General features: G+C 26.3%; 2 protein-coding genes across 2 annotated transcripts; both read left to right on the forward strand.

Annotated features, from left to right (window-relative positions):
* The first annotated feature begins 13112 nt into the window (after positions 1-13112).
* Positions 13113-19371, forward strand: LOC114129087 (DNA replication licensing factor Mcm2). Its single transcript, XM_027993721.2, has 13 exons — positions 13113-13384; positions 13462-13640; positions 13703-13869; positions 13932-14026; positions 14089-14483; positions 14542-14734; positions 14801-15236; positions 15578-15828; positions 15898-16062; positions 16873-17181; positions 18206-18388; positions 18466-18621; positions 18704-19371. Exons 1-13 carry the CDS (start codon positions 13376-13378, stop codon positions 18824-18826), a joined length of 2661 nt encoding a protein of 886 aa, XP_027849522.1. The 5' UTR covers positions 13113-13375; the 3' UTR covers positions 18827-19371.
* A 1791-nt stretch (positions 19372-21162) lies between these two features.
* Positions 21163-24484, forward strand: LOC126549007 (uncharacterized). Its single transcript, XM_050197254.1, has 3 exons — positions 21163-21348; positions 21439-21596; positions 23511-24484. The coding sequence occupies exons 1-3, from the start codon at positions 21334-21336 to the stop codon at positions 23803-23805; spliced, it is 468 nt and encodes a 155-aa protein (XP_050053211.1). The 5' UTR covers positions 21163-21333; the 3' UTR covers positions 23806-24484.
* Positions 24485-24935: the final 451 nt, after the last annotated feature.

A 24935-nucleotide genomic window follows, 5' to 3' on the forward strand; every position in this document is an offset into this window, starting at 1 on the left:
CAGCAGCTTTGTGTGAAGTACCTACGTATCGAGCAGCAATATATTATATTATATATGTAAAACCTCATTAATCCGCGGACTGGTTGGGGGGTTCTATAGGTTGCCCGGATTAAAAAAAATAACCAAAAATCGTAAATTATAAATTAAAAAAAAAAATTTACTACGGAAATTTTAGTCTAATTCATATATATTATCTGACAATATAAAACATAAAAAATAGTACATATTATACTTGTATTATAACCGTTAAATATACACACGTATAGTATTAAGGCACTCATTCTAGCACACATTTCTAGCATAGACTATAGCGTAATTTATATGTATTATAAACGGTTGTCCGGATTAAGCGAAGTCCGGACTAATGAGGATCGATGAGGTTTTACTGTATAATATGTAAATATTATACCGAATTATAGGTACATAAAACCGTATTATTGCGTACCCATTGCAATTTGTGCTGAATTGAGCAAATCGAGCTTTGTTTTCTCGGGTTGAGCCCTATTTTCGCAGCTCCTCAGTCACTCGCCTACATATTATATTGTGACAGATCCCGACGGAAATCGCTGCAAGCACAGCACTAAATGATATCAAAAAAGAAAACTATAATGTTACATACGGACTGCACTTAGACGGCTTAAGCGTATTTTGGCGAGTCGACCCAAAATGTGGTCTGTTCGCGCGAATACACATACCGCGTTTGGGCGAGTGAATGTATTTTAACGTGTAATATTGTCAATCAAACAAATCAAGTCGCATAATATAAATTAATTTCATACAATATATTACATAATATGAATATATCAACTTTTAATAGATATTATAAAATAGTATTGGTATAATAGTTGTACAATTGTAGTACCCATACAATAGAATATTAATGAAACAAACAATAATAAATAAAATTACACATGATGTCCATCATTGATCATTTTTAATTAAAAGAATATATTATAGTATTCAAATCATTACAGGTCCCATTACTTCCGAACTCATTGTCATGGATTATGATTTCCTTATATGTCAATGCTTGGGCACGTGTTAATCAAGCAAAGTTTTTAAATAATTAAAAATCTATTTGTAATAATTTTGTAAATTCTAATTCATAAACATCAACACTTGCTTAAAATTTCCATTTTTCTTCTTGAACTAGGCATACTTTATTTAAATTCTGAATTTTAAAATTTTAAGAATGCCTATATGTTTATATAAATAATTTTAGATTAAAATAATTGTTCTATTCGCGAGTCTCACTTAGCCGTAAAAATAAAATGGGATAGATAATAAACAATAAAATATTAAAATGGCTAAAAAGGAATAACCATTAAGAATAACATAATGGACTATAAATATTATAAAAGATCATATAATATTATTATACTATATATTCTTTTACTATTAAGTCGTATTACTCATTTTAACGTTAAGTCATATACATATTTTTTTTCATTATTACGAGTTCCGCACGCGTAAAATTTTTATAATTTAATAATATAATATGTAGTTGATGTATAAATGTACCTATGCTACGCGCACGTGTACAAACTTTGCGTTGGTCGTCCTAGATCGGAATTAGAGTGCACCAAATATAATTAATTAATTTATATGATATCATATAAAAGTGCGGCGGTCGTTTGGGTGAATATTATTTATGCCTCTTTGGTGAGTGAAATTATGACCTGAGTGCAAAGAGATTTTTAGCTGTATAGAGTGTATATAGTTCGACGTTCTACTAAAAGAAAAACGATTGAGAGTACACATGAAAAATCGAATAAAATTATTTGGAAGCAATTATTACTTTAACCAACTCAGGACTTGAAGATGAACTTATTTATTTTGATATTAATTTAATTAGGCGATCAAGTTATGAGTTTGTGCAAGAAACGATTGTGATATATACAAAATATGCGATGTAGATGACCAATTACAATGTATCAGTTGGTATTATTTAAAACATCGGGATAATAGGGTACTTAATATTATAAACTAAAATCATTTTATAATTTTAAAAATGGTCCGCGTATAAGGTACCTATACTAAAATGAATATATTTTAATTTTAAAGTATTTTGTATTCTTTATATTTTTATGTAAAATTATTATTATGGAATCACATCACTCAGAAATTATTTAACATTTACAAATTAATTTATGTATATATATAGAATTGAAAAAATGATTTTTTTTCTTAATAATTTAATATAATAACATAGAAAAAAATAACAATAAAAAATAATACATATAAAATTATAAAGTATAAATACATATAATCAAAACAGTTATTGAATATTTGCAAGTACATGAACTTGCCTTTAACTTATTTTACTACCACCACAAAATATATACAGCTCCAACAACTTTAAGTACTTAAATAAATAATCGTAAGTAATGAAAAGTTTTATGAATCGAGGACGCCTCTGAATTTTTTTTTCTTATAATAGTACACTCCTTCTTTTTTTTTTACTCAAGTTTGACCTGTCATATATACATCCCATTTGATGTTTAATTGCCATGACTCAATCTAATATAGACTAGACTTAAATTCGACCTTGAAAAGCTAAGAATTATATAGAGTTCTAATGAATTTCTATTCATCATAAATATTTCATTTATGATATGTATCTTCCTTTTTTTCTAAATCGAGTGACATCATTTGGTTTATACAAAAAAAAAATATAGCTATTGTAATTATGTCTCGTTTTACTATAAATTTTTTAATCATATTATCATATATTCTTGTATATAATTTTTGTATTATAACAATCAGCAATGTTAATAATTGTAAATTTTTAAAATCAATTGAACCAATTGTTAAAGACGACAACTCTTGATCAAATCAAATCAAAAAACGAAAATGAAATAAATACATTATTAGGAAAAATCGGCTTAGAAGATAAGGTAGGTACTTATATTTAATTTGACAAAGTGTGAAGTAGATATCACAATATTCACAATGAAAACAATACTACATTACTGCATTAGCAATAAAATATTATCGTCAAGGATCCCAACCTCTGTTGTACCTTCCTAGTTTCCTATTACTCTTATATTTGTGTACACGATTTGTCAAACGAAAAGTCGATATTTGCAGTGAAGCTTCGTTTTGTGTAAATAGATTTATATATATAAAAATCTAACAAAAAATTATCCATATAATATATATTATATACATACATGAACTGACGAGATATGTGAAAGCCTCTCCCAAACGAAAATGCTGCGATAATATTATATATACCTACCTACCTATACGTATATCATATAATATGTTACTACTAAACATAATGTACTAATATTTGTAGTGTTTTTAAGTGGTGTTATCGGGGTGTCAATATATAATGACTCAGTGTCTGCAGTGTACATATACGAAGGTCTGATACTCTGACGTATTCAAATGTATAATTTCAAATTCTAACATCAGGTCATCGTATTCTCTTTTTATATAATATCTACACGTCCTACACTCCTTTTAAAAATATACTCGTACTAGCTATCACTCGCATGCTCCAACCCCGTGGATAGTTGCTTGCAAATTGTGGGGCTGTTAGATGTTTCGAATCCTGTCTAGTTGTCTTATAGTTGTTTCAATCATAAAATGCTATAAAGTATAAAATATACCTTAGGTATAAATACAAAATACCTATGCAAAATAATAATAATTTAAGGTGTTTTATAAATTCTCATAAACATCATTATTCATGCACCAAGGAAATATATTATTATATAATAATATTATAACGTTGTTAAATTAATAACAGTAATAATGATTGTTAAACAACAACATTGGTCATGGCATTCTGTGGGTTTCGCATCATACAGCCAATCACCGAGCTACTGACTTACTATACTACTTTTCTATTGGTCATTATTATTATTGGATGCGTTTTAAGCTTTTAACCTATCTTAACTACTCGAGTCTCAAGATTAAGTACATCAGTCGTAGTTAGAAAACAGTGATCTATACTTCAAACCGCGCAGGACCGTTCAAAGCACTGAGCCGTTGTTACATCTAATATAAACGTCGACATTAATAATTGATTCATCGTCGATTCTATATACACATTCTGAGGTAGGTCGTGGGCGATTGCTTAACTATACGCTTCAAACAATTTTTTTAATAGGTATATTAAATTATATAATCAATACATGTCGAAATTCAAATTTTACAAAAAAGACACAAAGCTTATTTTTGTTTAACTTATTATGTTCCCTTTTTCGAAGTAAATGAAATAAAGACACACATACTTTTACTAAATAAGAACACGTAGACGTGTATCGTTTTCACACTAAATGGTGTGTTTAGATACAAATAACATATTTCTGTAAAAATCTGTAAATGTCAAAATATTGGATATATTCCCTAACAAAACTGGTACTAAAACCTCCAGAAAACTATCAGGTATTACAGTAAAAAAATTGGTGACGATACGTTGAACGGTGTGGATTTTTATGAGTGACATAAAATCGGGACTTGCTTTTATAGAATAGATTATTGTCCATATTCACAGATAACAATTATTGTATATAATACAATAATTGTTTCACGAAAACGAGTGAAATCGCGTTATACTATAAAGAACATAATTGGTTTAGTGTACTGGATTTATCACTTTATTTTCATAACTTATCTGTGATATTAGATATAAGTTAAAAACTTAAAAATAAATTAATCATTTAACTTAGCTTATTGTTTTAGCCGTTTAATGCTCATGTATTTGCTTATGGGCGTATTAAACTTATATTTCGATTTCATTGTTATAAATTTATAATAAATGAATAACGCACAAAACTCATTTTATTGAAATTAACTTCTCACATATTATACGCACTGTACGCACGAATGGGTACTTATTTATCTTCGATTCGTCAAATAAACCAAGTATTGTGAGCAGGTAATTGAAATGTTATAAGTTGATTGGTTTATGACAGGTATCGTTTTTATTTTACGACAGGTTATTGATCTTTTATACGCGTTGGTGACGCCGCAACGATCAACTCGGTCAAGTTCTTCTGTTGTTCGACTGTACGATTTAAAATTATTTGCCTGAGTTTTATGAACAAATATAACGTTATACACAGTGCATAATGTAGGTACCTATGTACATACAAATGTTCAGCAGAATCTTTATTCCGAAATTATGGCTGATTAAATCAAAATTACTTTAACGATCGTGGTAACAACTAACAAGAGCGTGTACTTATGCGAGCGAAAACGAGACGAATATCGGTACCTACCCACCTAGGTACATACCTATATAACATAATATATAATTCGGCGCTGTTATACATTATAATATTACAGTTTACGCGATCAAAACACGTTATTTCCGGGAATCATTTCACATTGTTTCGCTCGCACGGCGGCGGTTTGCCCGTAAATACGACTGCCCATGTATAAAATTATAATATATAACTATATTATCTACACTAAAATTAAGTGCACGTACGTACACTTATCGTAAATTCAAAAAAATAAAAAAAAAGTCTTAAGTTTTGTGCGGGACTTACTCGAGAAACGATAAAGAACCTTGGATAAATATAGCTGCAGGTAAGGTACCTGTATTATATGTATATAGTGAATAACGTATAACATCATCGTCTCGTGCAACGAGTGTGTGTTTAAAATATATTTCAGTTCTAGATAATATCTGTTCAGTTCGGGTTGACGAAGACGTTCCATTTCGTGCACAATATTATTGTTGTTTCGTCATAATAAAATAATAATATTATTCATGAAGCGTTTCTGCCGTTGAATCGTGTTTCATCTTTCATACTCGTTTTATATATTATTTATTTATTTTTTTTTTTTATTGTCTCCCCCATTATATTCTAATGGTAATTGTAACATTATATTCGTTTCGTTTCGTGTACGATTTCCATATATGTTTGAGAATTTTTTTTCGTATAAGAACAATATAAACTGGAATCGCCGGATGTATAATAATATATGTTTGCAGCAGTGCTGCTTTTGTTATTGACACTTTTTATAGGATAATCGCTCGTTCATAATAATATTATAATTATTTATACGTCTTTTATTCATCATATTATTATATATTTGCTAGGTAAGGTACCAGTTATGTATAGGAATAATAACCGAACAACCAACCGTCGTAACGGTTTCTTATTTCGTTAACACGTCCTGCAGTGGGCACAATCCATTTATATAATACAATCCATCTATTTTAAATACTTTGTGTAACTAAATAGTACATCACTGTCATAACACAATGTACAGGTTTACCTACTAGTTTTATGTTTCTCGTTTTTAACGCATTGTTTAACCAAAATTAAAAATATCAAATTAAAGTTAAGCAGCCCGTCATTATTTTAAAAACTGCAGTGGGCGGCAATCGATTTTCATAAATTATGTGCTAAGTAGAGGTACCTATAATATTATCTAGATAACTATACAAACCTATACGTGCTTTCAATAGGAGATTAGCATAAATTTAACCCACATTAAAGATGTATCAAAAATTGAAGCTTTCATTATTAAATATTTAAATTTTATCTGATCAGAACACTCAATGAGCATTTTATTACATTTTTCGAGTTTTTATTTTAGGCCCATCTTAATGTTGAATAATTTTAATTATTTTTTTTCAAAATATATTTTAATTAATACATTTTAAAATGTTATTTTTTATAGTTATAAAACTTAAATTTATTTTACAATATAATTATATCATATAACTAATAATTAAAAGGTAAGTATTAACCTATTATTGTTGTTTTAAATAAACAAAATTATGAAACAAAAAACATCATGTAAAATCAGCTCGTTTTTAAAAATAAAAAATAATGTAGATATGTAAAATATTTTTTTTCGTAATCAAATAAAAAAAATTAATTGGTTCGTGATATTAATGGTAACAACAAAATATTATTTTCTATACATCTATATATATATTATATATATATATAGTTTATATACCTACTTTTTTGTGCGATCCAAAGGAGTAATTATTACAAAAAACTTAATATCATGGTTTTGTATTATCATCATGTAGTAATAACGACGTAACAACTATATTTTCCAATTTCAAAATATTCAGTTATATCTCTTCTAAACTTCTAATGTTTGAAATATGATGTATTATTGTCCCATAATATTTCTTAAATTATTTTTACCAACTTAAGTTTTGAAAATCATCTTTTCTGCTAGTAATTTGTTCATATATAACGCCATTGTTATCATAATATGTTCTATAAGATCACATATTTTTGTACAATTTGAATAAGATAATTTAGATAATATTGTTGTACTCAAATATGAAGGGCCCAAAAGATTTACCTAACCCAATTTTCCCCTATAGGTATAACTTAGCCTATATTTTAGTAATTTAATTAAATAAATGCTTTTTAAATTAGAAGTTAGTGCATATTTTTTTAAAATTAATCATCTATAATATCTATAGATATCCATAGATATCCATATCATATGTACATTTCAACACAACGAAAAAAAATAAATTAAGCCTTTACTTGGGTTATAAATGCATTTAGCATGTTCCTTATATAGTATTGTATAGTATTTTCTAGTTTTGGTTAAACCTACTAATAATTCTACGTGATGATAGAAACTTGAATTTTGGTTTTGTTCCAGTTCACAGCGTTGTAATTATAATAATTAAATTTAGGTACTTAAACATGAAAAAATATATGTATATACTACAACAACAACAATAATAATAAATTTATTTTTTTTTAATTAATATTATATTTTGATTTACGATTTACTTTTGTTTAAAATGCGAGTTTTCGGTTTATTTAAAGTCGCGGAAATGTTGCAGGTAATAAAGTGCGTGGGCTGAAATGTGTTTAATTCACATGGTTGGAATTAAAAATTCCTCTCTTACTCCCTTACTCACTTTTTCTCACTCACTCAACCGCTGCATTTTCGGTGTGTGGTATGTTTTCTTTAGCCCATATTAAGCTAATGTAATTGCTTTATTCATTGGTTACGGCTAAATTGAATACAAATTAAAATACATCATAACAATATTTATTTTTTAACAGGTAACGGCACGATTATCCAGAGGACCAGTCAAACGTGTTTGCTCAACTGATGTTTTTATGTACATGGTACTCACAACGCTATCTATCAATGACTAATAGGCCCATTCAACATAATATGATTACCAAATATTACACTTGTACATACTTAGGAACTATATTATTGTACTCAAAGATAGGTGTTAGGCCTTTAGCGAATTAAAAATCCAACTATTTTTTTAGCTTTTAAACTTAACTAGTTAGTTAATTAATCTATTTATTTTATTTATAACTTACCATTTACTTACCTAATTAAAGGTAATAAAATTGAATACACCAAATACTAGCTCTTTCCTAAAAAATTAAATTACCTATTAAAATATAATTAACCTGAAAAATTATACTGATATAATACCGTAATACCTGTATAGTCTAAAGTGTATACTATAATGTTAAGGATTTTTTCGCATTTTTATTTTTAAAATAATATTAACACTAAGAACTAAATTTGAACCCTAATAATTAAAAAATTATCTAATGTAAAAAGTAGGCCAAAAATAGTATTCTAGGCCATATTATATAAACAATAAGTTACTGAATCCTTAATTCCTAACTACACTCTAACCATTGGAAAGGAACTCAAAATGTAAAATTGTTATTTGTTCACTAAATGTATTACTTTATTAGTAAAAAATAAATAAATATGTTTAGTTTCGTCTTAAATCATATTTCAGTTTTAGGTACTCAATTCAACAATTTAATTACAAAAAAAAAAAACATCGAATAATTTCTCTTAAATTTCCACTGTATATAACGACTTATCCAGTTGATTTGAAAAATAATATTTTTGCGTTAAGATCATATTTATAAAGATATATTTACTGTAGACTACTAATATTAATTCGATTTATAAAGCTCAAAAGCTGTATAACCTATTAGCCTGTATACAATTATTTAAAATAAAAATTAACAAATTATTATTCCTATTTCCTTGATTTAATAATTGTCTAATCCACTATAACTAATAACTATAGTGTACAATAAAAAGGCCTTAAAAGTTATAGGTATAAGATAAATTTTAAACAAAATATTTGGTATTTTCTTATTTGAAAAATAACCTAAAAAAAAAACTATATATCATAGATGAGTAAACGAAGTCGTGAACTAGGTAATGATAAAAAAATTTAATAAATCTTTTTTCATCAAATTTTAACTAATATTTGTCATGTATTAACTTAATTAATATCTTGTTTGTTAACTATTAACTTATAATTTAAAGTCCTAGACTCAATTAAATTTTTTCACTAAGGTTGACTATAATCTTATAAATATTAATTATAAAATGATAACACTGTGACAGTATTAATATTATAAATATAATAGGTACCTATTTAACCTACCTAGATTATTAATTTTTTATAAACGTTTTGTTTTTCATATTCACTTAAAATAACACCTTGGTGCGCCTTCTGCAGAATGCACGAGAGGGGGCGTATATTCGTATAATTATAGGGTCAGGAATAATTGGGATAGCCTAAGGGTCATCAGCTTCTCTCTAAAATGTCAAGAAAATTGTTTTTGCGATGTGTAGGTGTACCTACAGCCGTATACAACAGTATAATGTATACTATATTACTTCGAGATAAGACGATTACGAGGACTTATTAATATTTAACGCCACTTATCAGCCACTGTACACATCATATAATATTATTATTAATATTGTATAGTGTACCTATATAATACATAAATACTGTATAGGTTACAGATCGCGTATGTGCATTGTGTGTATATATAAAAAAATATGTTACCTACCTATTGGCTATTATATATACCTGTAGCAAAAACAATTTCACGCAGATCAGTCAAAATTATCAACAAGTTATTTTAGAGCCCTACCTATTATATTATGAAATTTGAAGAAAACAGTATTTTTGAAGGAATGATGTGTAGTAGATTTTTTTATTATCTATTTATACCATATGGAAGTAATACTGTAGGTACGTTTTTTAAAATTTGTTTTTTTTCTATAGGTACTTTCTATCGGTAAATACCTACATTTATTTTAATACTAACATGATACCTACGTCAGATTATTTCTTACATTAGTAAAACGTTATTAATATATATATTATATATTTTTTTATGGTTATTTGTATTGTTATATTAAGTCAATGTCAAACATTTTTAGTATATTTTTAAATGATTTTTAGGTCATCACGTTCCACATTCTATGTAATTGATATCTATTTAAGTTTCTATATTTTTTGGATTTTGGCTTTTATTTAGAATGTATTTACAAATATTCAGTGAAGGCCATTTCAAAATGTGATTTTTATGTAATAATAATATTAATATTAATGAATAAATAATAAACAAATTAATAACTGATAAATAAAATAACTTTATAATTGTCTAGTCTTTATTAGAAAAATATAGAGTAGGTAATAGAATTTAAAGATTTATAATTTTCAAGGTCTATAGACTTTTGAACCATCAAAAAAATCTCAACGCAGCTCACGCTGCAGTGATCCAACCACTTCCAATCAACCTAAAAATGTGGTTAAGTATTATACGCCCTCGCTGCGCATACCTACCAAACACGATTTATGTTAAAAATAATAAATAATTCCTATACATTATAATCAGACCTACTACCTAATGGCTGTAATACTACCCATCTATATAAGTATATAATATTATACATATATATTTATTTATTGAGTGTTTATAAAATACAATCGATTATAAAAAAAAAACTAAGTAATACGTATTTAATATTATAAAACAAATATATATTTACAACGCTAAAAAGAGTCAATAGTCATAATTGCAGAAGATTCATGTATGTTTAGATCCGAAAATTAATTTAAATACCTTATTATTTAGTTTTAGAAAATCTTAAAAAATAATTTAAGTAAAATTTAAGGTTGAAATAATTTTAATAAGTACACCAAAAAGTGTAGATGATATGAAAATAATAAAACGTACATTTACACATCACTGTAAAACCAATTCTTCCGTTTAAAATATAAAATAAAATATTTTAATAGGTATTTGATTCTCTTTTGTCTTTTCGTATGTAGTTAACAGCACACTTGCCGTTTAAAATGTATCTATCATGGTAATTTATTAATTTCTAACGATTCGACGGCCATGACTATTGAGCTTTGTCTTAACGATGCCATTTTTATATAAATAATATAAAACTATAGTCTATAACAAAACCTAAGTTTATCAATAATCATTACAGTAATTGCAAATGTATAAAATAATCAGTAACAGTTTAGTTCGTGGTGTTCGTGCTGTAGCTTGTATAACACGTCATTTGAATATTTTTTAAAAGATATTAAATTATTTTGTATCTATAATATAAATAATAAAAATAATAATAATTTTTAATATATAATATGGATATATATTGTCATATATTATATTTTAAATTTTAATACACATTTTTTAAAAATTATTTTAGTGTAGATAGCTAATATAAATTTTTTTTATTTTAGGGTTTGAATGTTACATGACGTATTATTGAATTATTATTATTAGTTATTACAATTGTGTATTATTAAGTATACTATAATTTTAGGTTTACCTATACATTTGTTTATATTTTAATTAAGTACTTTTAAAAAAGTATTTTGTAAATCACATACCTATGACGTGTAGAAACGTGTGATAGGCTGGTAGACGTAAACCGCATAATATGACATATAGAAATGTGTGGTGGTCGGCGGACCGCATACAACAAGAATACAAAATATTTAATTAATTAGGATGTGTTTGAAAAAATGTACTCTGAAACACATGTTCCCAAAAATAGGTGTAAAGTCTACAATTTCTACATGGTACGTCAACTGTCAATAATACACATGAAGTAGGGGCGTATAGAGCTATTTTATGTTACCGGTAATTAAATTTAAGGGCCCAAAATTTAAAGCATATACTTCATTTTTTATACATTATTATGAGATAGAAATCTAATTTTTATACAAAAATTCGTTTTCACGACATTCTGATTTCAAATAAACTGATTTAATTTTTGCTTTTTTCGGCATATTTTTTTTATGTAAATGCTTTTTTGCTGTTTTAGTTATTTCAGCTGTAGAATTTTTATATGTTTATTATGCTACTATAGTAAAAATAAGTGGTCGAATTAATAAAAAACGTAAAAACCCAGAATGCGGACTAAATGTTTTTATTGGATTATTATTGTTTTTGTTATTGACTTGTTTATTAAAATATGTATTAAACGTACCTATAGATTGTCGATCTACATATAGCCTGCAGTATCTATAGGTACGGCTATACGGTCAGTACCTATGCCTTTAACATCGATGTCGACCATTTAAAAATGTAAGAATAAGTGTTGTAATTTGAAGATACTTCTTGTATGAAGTATGCACCGATCACTTCGGTGGATGTAGAGAGTTCGTTTTCTGTGTTAAATGTTAAATATCCTGTCGGATTATAGAGTTAGTTTCACTACTAAAAATCAAGGGAAATATACTATAGTTAATTCTTTTTTTTTAATTTTTATTACTAGTTCATGTTAATTTTTGGTCATGATTTTTTTTTTAAAATAAATATACTTCTTTTTTGATCTTTTAGTTGCTTATAAGTTACATATTTATGTCATTATATTTGTTTTAATGGCTAACGTAAACATAGACGCTGACTGCATGGGTGCTCGCGAGGCCGTAGCCCTCGTTGAAAATATTGAGATTTGAGTTTAATCTAAGAGGAGACAGTTAAAAATATAGCCATAAGAAGTATATTTTTAAATTTATAAAAATTTGAACAGGTATTTACTTATTATACTGTTATAATGTTTCACGAAAGTGATGACTATCTATCATTTTTAGACAAGAATATTAAATCTTAAGATCTGTGAATAATTGTTTTTCCGTTCGTGGTAAATACTGAAAAATATCAATGATTTATAATAATTGTTATTATTAAAATAAAACGAGATTTTATTCGTTTTACACTTTTACCGGGTAAAAGTACGCTAGTAATTGAACATAGTATCAATAGTTTGTGAATTACGTATCTAACATTCGACCAAACGATTCCCGCCATTTCAATTGTTATTTGTTTACCTCGTACGAATCGTAGTATCCATTTAACACGAGTCCGCGCAACAGGCTACCGATTCGCGGGTACAACGTCATATTGTTATTCGACATTTTCGTACTTCGGTATAAGTACATTTCGATATAAGTATATTCGGTATAAGTAAATTCGGTATAAGTATATTCGGTATAAGTATTTACATTAATTATTAATTAATTTTTTTTTTCGTTCTGAAATATTTTGGCCGTATTTTGTTCATTATTCTGTGACGAACATTCGGTGTATACTATTGGAGAAAAATGTCCGATGTGAGTAAAATTTATTTATTGTTTAAATACTAATTTAATTGTTATATCTTTACTAATCGTTACGTCTCGATTTATAGAGAGATTTCAGCAGTCCAGAACCTTTCGACGATGCAGATGTCGGGGGTGCCGACGACACATCGCCGGTTCGTAATTTCGAGGACGAAGTCTTGAGTGAAGCTGACGTTTTGAGTTTGAGTCAGTTTGATGACCCGGAAGAAGAAGATGGAGAAGAACTGTTTGGTGATAACTTGGAACGGTAAGATAACAACATTTTTAGATTTATGTTCAAGTTCTCAAATCGTTTCATTTTTTATTTAGGGATTATCGTCCCATACCAGCTCTCGACCGCTATGATGGTGGTGAACTGGACGAAGATGATTATGATGCAATGAGTCCAGGTGCAAGAGCTGCGGCTGAAAGGGAATTACAAAGACGTGATCGAGAAGAAGGAACTGGTCGAAGAGATGCTGATGATATTCTTTATGGTTTGTATTTCCATAATACTATAATGGTTTTTCAAATAATTTAAAGTTATGTTCTATTTAAGATGAACATGATGATGATGAGGCATCCAGAAAAAAAAGACGAATGGCTGAAAGAGCTGCTACTGGTTTTATTGTTGATGATGAAGAAGACGAAGAAGTATGAATTTGATATACTTAATTTTTTTGTTTATTTAATATTTGTATTTTTTTCTTGCTTAGATGATTGAATCCATTGAAAATTTACAAGACACTAAAGGACATTCTGTAGCTGAGTGGGTTGCCATGTTAGGTCCAAAAACTGAAATTGCAAACCGTTTCAAAAATTTTTTACGTAATGATGTCACTCCCAATGGTGCTTATCTGTATAAAGACAAAATCAGAAGAATGTGTGAGAGTAATTTATGTAGCTTGGAAGTAGAATTTACTAACTTGGCCAATAAACAACATACGCTGGCACTTTTTTTGCCAGAAGCACCTTCAGAGATGATAAGTATATTCAATGAAGTAGCCAAAGACTTAGTTTTATCTATGTATCCTCAATACGGCAGAGTTACTGCTGAAATATTTGTAAGGATTACAGATTTACCACTTATTGAAGAAATTCGTACATTCAAGTAATAAATTTAAAAAAAATTTATTAAGACAATTGTTTATTCTAAATGTACTTTTTAGAAAAATTCATTTAAATCAGTTGGTCAGAACTCGTGGTGTTGTAACATCAACTACAGGTGTATTTCCTCAACTTAGTATTATTAAATACGATTGTTCTAAATGTGGTCATGTTCTTGGACCGTTTACACAGTCTCAAAGTCAAGAAATTAAACCTGGTTCATGTCCTGAATGTCAAAGTACAGGACCATTTATGGTAATAAGTTGATAAAAGATATTGCCTTAGTTAATTGTTTTTATATTAATATTAATTTTACATTAGGTTAACATGGAACAAACTTTATATCGTAATTATCAAAAAATTACTATACAAGAGTCTCCAGGCAGTATACCACCAGGCCGTATACCACGTAGTAAAGACTGTATTCTTTTAGCCGATTTGTGTGATCAATGCAAACCCGGTGATGAAATAGATGTAACTGGAATATATTCTAACAGTTATGAAGGATCTTTAAATACAGGAAATGGATTTCCCGTATTTGCTACTGTTATCATGGCAAATTATTTAATTATAAAAGACAATAAACATATAGTTGAGTCTCTTACTGATGAAGATGTTTCACAAATATTGAAATTGTCTAAAGAACATAAAATCGGTGAACGTATTGCTGCATCTATTGCCCCCTCAATTTATGGACATGATTATATCAAAAAAAGTTTGGCATTGGCATTATTTGGTGGAGAACCAAAAAATCCAGGTTTGTTTAATTTGAATTAAAATTTGAATAAGCTTATTACATTTAAAATATGTTCAAGTGTTTTATCTTAAACACTTAATAGGTAAATTAATATTTTTTTATTCAAATTCTATTCTAATATTTAAAATTCTTTTGAAACTTAAAATTTATCTTATGTTATTATAATAAAATTCATTGTTTTACAAATAAAGGTCACCTTGGAATATTAGATTTTAGTCTGATAAATGTCTAGTTTGTGATTTAATTTATGTAAATTATAAATCAATTTCAACATTATATTTAATAAATTATAGTACTTAAATTTTAGTTATTTAAAATAATAAATTCAATGTTTTAAATAGGTGACAAACATAAACTTCGTGGAGATATAAATATTTTGTTGTGTGGTGATCCTGGAACAGCCAAATCCCAATTTTTAAAATATATTGAGAAAATAGCTCCCCGTGCTGTTTTTACTACTGGACAAGGTGCTTCTGCTGTCGGTCTTACAGCTTATGTTAAACGTGATCATCAGTCTAGGGAATGGACATTAGAAGCAGGTGCTTTAGTTTTGGCTGATCAAGGTGTCTGTATTATTGATGAATTTGATAAGGTTAGTGAAATTAAATAAATAAAAACATCACAATTCACTTTAAATAATACAAACATTATCTACTTTTAGATGAATGATCAAGATAGAACTTCAATTCATGAAGCTATGGAACAACAAAGTATTTCTATATCTAAAGCTGGTATTGTGACCTCGTTACAAGCTAGATGTTCTGTTATGGCTGCAGCTAATCCAATTGGTGGACGTTATGATCCAGCAATGACTTTTTCTGAAAATGTATGTAAATTTATTTTTTCGTTTGGAGCATTAATAGTCTTGAACGATTAGTTACTGGTTGTTGGTTGTGGACCTCATAAGAGCATTGGCAAAGCACGTAATCTACCAAGAACGTTTAGGGTTGTGTTTGATCTACTGGAAAATGAAAAAAAAAAAATTTAGATAAAAATGGCTAAAAAAAAATAAAAACACTATTAACTTAATTGAATTAAACAATGTTGTGTATTTAAGATTAGAAAAATTATACCATTAATTAAATTTTAACTTATTTTTTTTTATACAAAAAATGTATGAATAAATTGTTGTGGTTTGTTATTTACCACTCACATTCAATTAAATAAATTATATAATTAATTTTTAAATTAAATAGCATGATAATACATTTTCATTAGTCTCTTAAATTTTTAAATAAAATATTTTATTTTTATATTTTATTATTCACTCCATTTTATTAATGTTATTCTAACTGTGTATGACAATGTAAGAATAATTTTCTATAGCAATTAATGGTGCACATTATCGTGAACTCAATAAGTCACATGCCTTTATCAATGTCACCAAACTAGAGGTCATGGTTCTTGTAATAATGACCATGAAAACCCTTAGGGTTTCTATTATGCCTAATTTGAGAGAGAGATATTAGTCTTTTTCTAGACATTTAAAAGATGTCTCCAGTGGCTAAGTTTGAATTGGCAGTGGTGTGCATTAGGACTGTCGCATTAGTCTATTTGGCCACTTATCATTATGTAGGGATTTAACTTGATAAATCTAAATCAATAAATTATTTCATTTTTAAATATATTTTTTTAGGTTAATTTATCAGAGCCCATTATGTCAAGGTTTGATATTTTGTGTGTTGTACGAGATGAAGTTGACCAAGTTAAAGACAATCGTCTTGCAACATTTGTGGTACAGTCTCACATGCGTAACCATCCTTTGAGCAAAGATAAAGAATGTGAATTAAGAAACCCATTTTCTACTACTGATATGGAACCAATACCTCAAGATTTATTGAAAAAGTATATTGTCTATTCAAAACAAAACATTCATCCCAAACTTCATCGTATGGACCAAGACAAAGTAGCTAAAATGTATAGTCAACTGAGACAAGAGTCTATGGTGAGTGAAATAGTGATTAATAAATATTAAAATTATATCATGTCCAAATGTTTTTGCGTGTCATACAATTTCTATGATATTCAACCAACTTTACTCATTCCATTTAATCCTTAAATAATAAATTTATTTAAGTTTAAATTTTTGGGATTTTTTGAAGGTTAAAAACTTAATATTAAATACTTAGATTTTTTATTCCATTTAAGAAATGGCAAAAACAAATTAAATTTTTTTAAATGAGTAGGTATTTTTTTGTATATGTTTATGCTTCTAAATACATTTTTGTACAAGTAACATTTGAGTTATTAAATTTTAATCACTGAGAATAATTATCCTTAAAAATGGTTACTTTTACTTAAAATATAAAGTAGTTGAAAATTTGCATTACAATACTGTCTATTAAAAAAAAACCATAAAACAACATTGATAGATTTATATAAATTAATTAATTTTCTAATCATTGTTTTTACTAAAACTATCGGTTCAAATTTTGTTTTTTTTTTCAAAAATATATTTCTGAAAATCCATATAATGAGGATAGTTATTATTTTAAAAACTATTGTTTTTAATGTTTAAAAATTAATAAAATCAGAACTTGAATAAATGTATTATTAAATAATACAATGTAATAAGTTTGGGGAATCACTAATATATATTAAGAATTGGATGTTTTAAAACAGTGAAATATTGTTTATAATATTAGTCATATTTTAAACTATAGTTACTTTAGTTTTGTATATTGCATGAATGTATTCTTTTAATTTTAATAAAAATCCCGGACTTGGGCGTAAAATATTCATTTCACTATAGTCTCTTTAATTTGCCTATTATTAGTATTAATAATATTTTTTTATATCCTACCTATATGTATGTAAGTATTTTACTTCTTGGCTCACGAGATGTTTTATCTTTATAAGTACATAATTAATAAATATAACAATTAAAATTGTTTTTAAATAATTTTAGTCACCAATATAAAATATGTATTCTATTTTTATTTTTATTCATATGTATGCTTATAATATAGATGACTGGAAGTTTACCTATTACTGTCCGGCATATTGAAAGTATGATTCGTATGGCTGAAGCAAATGCTAAAATGCATTTAAGAGACTATGTTCAAGAAGATGATGTCAACATGGCTATACGTATAATGTTAGAATCATTTATTGAAACACAAAAATACAGTGTTATGAAAACAATGAGAAAAGTAATTAAATTAAATAATATACTTACTTACACAAAAAAAACTTGACTAATTATTTTACTTTGTATCAACCTTTGTAGACATTCCAAAAATATTTATCATTCAAAAAAGATACCACTGAACTTTTATACTTTATTTTACATCAAATGGCGACCGATCAGTTGACTTACATTAGAGGTATTCACGGTGTCACAGTTAACACAATTGAGATACACGAAAAAGATTTCAAAGACAAAGTAAGTCATCTAATATTTTTTTTAGCAATCTCTCCTATATAATGAGTTTAAAATTAAAATTTAATCCAACTACTTTTTATAGGTAAAACAAATAGATATACACGACTTAAGACCATTCTTTGAAAGTAAATTGTTCAAAAATAACAATTTTGTGTATGATGAAAAAAGACACATGATTATACAAACCTTACTTCTTGGTGAATAAATACATAGTATGGTTAGTGTCTATTCAATGTTGATAGTAAATACATTGTTAAACTAATTTAGTTTTTCAAATGGATGTGAATTATTATTTATATTGTAATATTTTTCATATTGTGTATGTTTCTGGTATTTGTGTACTAATTATTTTATATTTATTTTATGTTCAATTTTCTTTTTTTTATTACAAATAGTCAAAGACCAATAATGTTATATATTCAAAAAAGTGTTATCAGTACTTGAATGTTATTGCTCAAGTCCTGATCTACCAAAAATTTGTCATATAGATAATTTGACAAATGTCTAAATAGTACATGTATATTATGTTGTATTACAAATAATTGTTTTAAAGTTATGTACATTTAAAAAAAAAACTATTTTTATCATAATTTTATGGAGAGTGATTTTTACTTTGTTAATTAAAATTATTTTCTCCCATAAAATATATTTTTAATAAATAATTGAAAATTGAAGTATGTTTTTAATTGTATTTTAAATAAATCAGTAATTTATATCAATAAATTACTACTTCTAATATAGGACGTATTATATTATGCGAGTTTGATTTTTATTTCTGGGAAAAAAAAAAGTTGTCATTATTCTTCTATTTTCACTGTACTAATGCTCTAGTCTAATGCTCTAGCCTAACTTTAAATTGTAATAATTTTAATGTTTCAAAATATTTAAAATTGATGATAAAAATTGCTCTATAATTTATTCGTGAGGCAACTTCAAGAATTTGCTGTATTATCTATAACTATCATGATCCAAACATGACCAAATATGTGTCAATAACGCTAGTAAATTTGAAATTTTATGAGTATATAAATGTAGAATCTAGTTACAGTAGAATACTTAATCCATCACCTTTGTGACAGGGGGTGCGGTTGGAATGCAAAAAAGGTAGGATTATCAGAATATACAAAAACATTTGAAGAAAAAATTGTATCAAATGTATTTAGTAAATTATTTTAAATTATATACTTACATTGAATTATTTACTACATAATATGTGTAACAAAAAATTTGAATGAGAGTATTACATATATTATACATAAATGTTATTGTTAATACTAAGATGGATCAACCGGAGTGGCGGACTAGCCGGGGTTGAACGAGAAGGATTCTATGGTATGTATATTTGTTCAATGATATAAGTATTTCTGAAATTGAAGTAGAAACTTAAATGTTGACAATATTTTTAACAACAACCAATAAGCACCAAATATTCTTGAATACTAATTATTATTGCTAAATAACAGTAATTATGTTTATTCTTGACAGCAATTTTTGTATTTATTTTTATGGTTTTACATTTTATACATTGACCATTGGCTGTTGTACCTAATTTGTACTTATTTGTATATTGTTATTCATAAAAATGATTAGATAAAGATTGTATAATCGTGTGTACTTAATTAATCAGTCAACATCAAATATATTTCATAAATAATTTAGTTTGAAGTAAGTATCTTAAAAATTTAGCTAATAAAAATAATACTGAGTAATTTTATTTTTTAACAAAATTTTGTTGCTATCTGTAAAATGACTAAAATGTAATATGTACATTATACATAATATTCTATGAGTGCTGTTAGTATAAACTTAAGACATTTTATCGTAGCTTAAAAATAATGTGACAATATTTTAATATTATAAACTAGGACTTTACCCTACCAACAATTTTAGAAAAATTAAAAAATAACATTCAATATTTTCAATTGTGTGATTATCGCCTCAGTTTTCCATAGTCGTAAAAATAGTTTTAAATTGAGGATAGGACTATAAATTCTCGGGACTTATTTAAATATTATTTCAGTGTTCGGAATGAAAAACCTAACTTATGTATTATTATCAAATAGATGTAAAATATATACCTATTCCTAAATATTTTTTTGTAATCTATCCGAAGGTTTTTTTATTATAACGATCAATGATCTTTATAACAAAACATTTTACAGGTGTACATGTAGATGCTAAATATTAATAAATAAATATTTTGATATGTATATATATTATTATTTAAGGTGTATAACAAGAGTATTTAATTAGCTTCCATTTTAAATGTTTCTATACTTAAAAGTTAGTTATTGATTATATTTTTTAAATATCTCCCCATCAGTTTTTAGAGCATTTTAGATGTTTAATGTATATTATGAGACGAACTTCGTACTTAGTTAAGGATAAAAAATAATAACATGATATTAACACTCATGTAAATCATAACTAATGTCTAATAAGTAATAAAACTAAATAACAATTAATAATAAAAATTTGACCTTTAAATTGTTAATCTCTAATGATGTCTTAAAATTTCGTATTGTTATTGTCCAAAGTATTGCCAAATAAAAAATATACATTTAATATATATTCATAATAGTGTTTATTAGATACATCTCAAGCATCTGTCATACACGTATGCCCATTGACGAGTGCTGTTATAAAATACAGTGCAAATATTAGACTGTGCAGTGCATTTAAATACCTACGATTTTTACGTCAAAAATTAAAATGACTAAATCCAAAGTGAGATATTTATTTTGTTATTAATACGATTTTACAGAAAATGGTTAATATTTTAATACATCAATCTTTATTATTGTCGACTCATTTTAGGTTTTAGCAGTTTACGTAGTAACAATCATATTAGTTGTATCATTATTTGAGTCGACCACAAAAGCCGGTCTTGCACAACGTGATGAACCAATGACTATCGTTTTAAATTCAAACGATTATCCGGAAGACGAAATTAAATACGTCCAAGAAAATAACAAGTGAGTAATTATAACAATGTAACCTAACCGAACCAAAATTTCAAATAATTTTAAATTTTGAGCTGAACGATAAATGCATTGATTTTATAATTGTGTATTTTTTTATCTGTCATCTTTTGAGACAGTAAAAATGTTTAAATTTTCAACTGATAAAAAATTATATCGAATTGATAATTTTTGAAAATAAAAAATAAAAAGTTTAGTACTTTCCAAATTCCCCTTAATAAACAGATAAAATAAAAAAAATAATGATGGAAAAACGGAAAATTTTACACTGCATTAGTTTTTAACAAAATTGATTTCCTTAATTTATAATAATCAAAAACGAATAACCGTATAGAAACTTGATATTTTTACCAAGTAATTATATTATTATTTTCTATATACCATATAGTTTTATTAATATTTTAACTCTATTTGTATTTATAGACAATTAAAATTTTTGATTTGTTAAGTTTAAGGTATGCAAACATGTATCATTGAATTCAAATTTAATACATCAATTACAGTGACTCTTGACCTAATTATACGACAAGCGGTACCCATATTTGTTTATATATACATTTTTTTTACCTTCAAATTAAACTGTTTCAAATCAAACAAAAAACTTCTAAAGCTTCGAAAAAATTTTGCTTTACCTATTCAATTAATCAATAAAAAAGATTACTTAATCATAAATAATAATATAATACAAGTATATTAAAATAGAAACTATAATATCTATTGTGCGTGGCTTACACTTATACCTAAATTTCTCTAATAACAGTTCACAAAATTGTCAACCAAAATCATAATAATATTATACGATCGTGTAAAACAAACACGTAAATCGACTCTAATTCCGAAGTGCGATTGAACTGTTTATATTTTATGTAAATTATTTTTAAATATATTATTTCATAAAACTATCTTTAATACAGCGGTGTACCTATAATGTCTACACTTTACGCCGTATTACATAATTTTTTGTTAATGTAATTATTGAATTATTATTTATTATATTTGTATATTTTTTCATTTAGAAAAAAACCGTTTTAATCGTTTTTAAATCGAAATTAACTGTTTTAATGTTAATCGATTAAATATTATAAAAACACTGTTTGTTCAAAAAAGTCATTTAAACCAAAAAGTCATTTTTAATTGTATTTGGTGGTGGATTATATTTCACATATAAATTAAAAGTGCATAGTTATTTATTCTTTAATATTTTTACTACGATTTACAACAAACAAATAATTATAAATGAAATTCAAAATTAAAATCCAATTTAAAAATGATAATATACTTATGTATTGGATTTTTTATGAAAACATAAGATTATTCAATATCCATACATTGAAAAATACATTTATGAAAAATAAAAATTATGCATTTTGGACTTGACACTTGGCCACAATAAAATTATACCTAATGATGATGGATAATTAATGTTAAATAAATTCCAAGACTGTCAAACCAATAATATTATATTATATTCATTCAACGATAGAACAAACAAAGTATTTTAATTTTTCAAATTTTTTTATTTATTTTTATATCTAGTTCGTGTTAACTATTAGTTACGTTTTTTTTTTTATAATAAATAAACTTCATTTTGCTTTTTCAAAACAATCGTGTGCTTTTTTAGTTACTATTATTACGCTTTAAAATTCGAGCCTAACTAATTAATTATACTCGTCCAAAAATTAATTTCCATAATATAACGAAGTAATCCTAGAAATTAAAACGTATGTTTTCGTTAAAAAAATTATAAACTTGAAAATTATGATCAAAATTGTGCAAAATATTAGAAACGACATAGATTTTTAAAAAAGACTATAGTTTTTAAAACAATTGATGAAATCAGAAGAGAATAAAAACCCATGTTTTATTGATGAATTTAGACATCTTTATGTCCACCATGTACGACTTTAGTTTTACAGATATGTCAAACGATGAGTTGTTTGTGGACGATTCAGTGACCACTACACCGAAAGAACATACAATGAGAAGCACTACCGAAAGTCCTTCCGTACCACCAGTAAATGATGATCAGGCGACAAAATCTACGACTAGGACTATGACAATGAATACAAAGACAACGACAACTACAACTACAACAAATTCAACCACTGTTACGTCTACATCGACACCAACGACCATGTCTTCGACAACCACAACTGCGTTGACGATCTCGTCAACGTCTACAATGTCTGGAACTAGACATTGAATTTTTGAACTTTATTTATTTATTTATTTTTTTCAATATTAACTTGCCAGAGTAAGCTGTATAACTAACAAAATAAGTACTAAACATTGATTGAAAATCGTTTGGACTATTATATTGACAAAGTGATGTCTCAATTTCCATATTAATTAAAAAAATCTATGCATGTACATTGTACATTCATTAGTCATCACATTAGATTATATATTTGACATTTTGAATGTGGAAAAATTCCTCCTTCATCTTGTATTGTACATAATCTGATATTTTCAAAAAAACAGTTTTTTGTGGCCTTTCACAATATATTCGGAGATATTCAATAAAATTATTGATCTAAAAGATGCTGCGACGTCGCCTTAAGGTGTACAATGCGTTTCTAAAATGATGGTAGTTTATTTTCACTGTGAAAAATACGTTAAACTAGTTTTTTTCAAAAAAATTAATTTTCCGTGCAACTTTCTTAACTTTTTCTTTCATCAGAACCTTGTTCTGATAATTACGAATACAACAAAATAAAATTAGTGAAATCAGTCCAGCTGTGATGCCGTGGCCAAGGGGAATAGGGATTCATTTACAAATTTATATGGATTGATAGGTATAGATATTTTGTTAGAAAAAAAAAATACAATTTTTTTTTTTGAAGCAGTGAAAATTCTATAGTTTCTTATCACTTTCCAAAATAATCGTGTTTAAACTAAAAATATATTATGAATGTACTAAATTGTTTACCTTACCAGTTATCGAGAAAATTTATTTTGTTATTTTATTTTTATTCAATTATTTATTAAATTGTATAGATATGATACTTTATTTTTTTTGATTCAATATAAATGTTGGTTTACATGTCTTCTTGGTTAAATTCTAAGTGGATATCCTTATGGGTTCATTATTTTATAAAGAGGTTAAGAGTAAGAATTTACCAGCAGTTTTGAAAATGAATTAGTCTTAATGTGTTTCAAAAACTATAAGAATACATAGGCCAATTTTTTTTATTAGAATTTGAAATTCAATTTCTAACAACAATTCGTCAAAATCATGAATAATTACATGTTATTTTGCAGTTAAAAATTTATAAAAAAATGTTGTATAAGTATATAAAAATTGAAAATTCATTACACGATTTTCCAAAAATA

The sequence above is a fragment of the Aphis gossypii genome, chromosome 1 (genome assembly GCF_020184175.1).
Source record: "Aphis gossypii isolate Hap1 chromosome 1, ASM2018417v2, whole genome shotgun sequence".
Lineage (NCBI taxonomy): Eukaryota > Metazoa > Arthropoda > Insecta > Hemiptera > Aphididae > Aphis > Aphis gossypii.

What these genes read in the sequence shown, in the direction of transcription:
- LOC114129087 (XM_027993721.2), top strand. An exon ending in TTTGGTGATAACTTGGAACG is followed by an intron (nt 13,641 to 13,702) that starts GTAAGATAACAA and finishes TTTTTTATTTAG; the next exon opens with GGATTATCGTCCCATACCAG. An exon ending in ATGATGAAGAAGACGAAGAA is followed by an intron (nt 14,027 to 14,088) that starts GTATGAATTTGA and finishes TTTCTTGCTTAG; the next exon opens with ATGATTGAATCCATTGAAAA.
- LOC126549007 (XM_050197254.1), top strand. An exon ending in TACGTCCAAGAAAATAACAA is followed by an intron (nt 21,597 to 23,510) that starts GTGAGTAATTAT and finishes GTACGACTTTAG; the next exon opens with TTTTACAGATATGTCAAACG.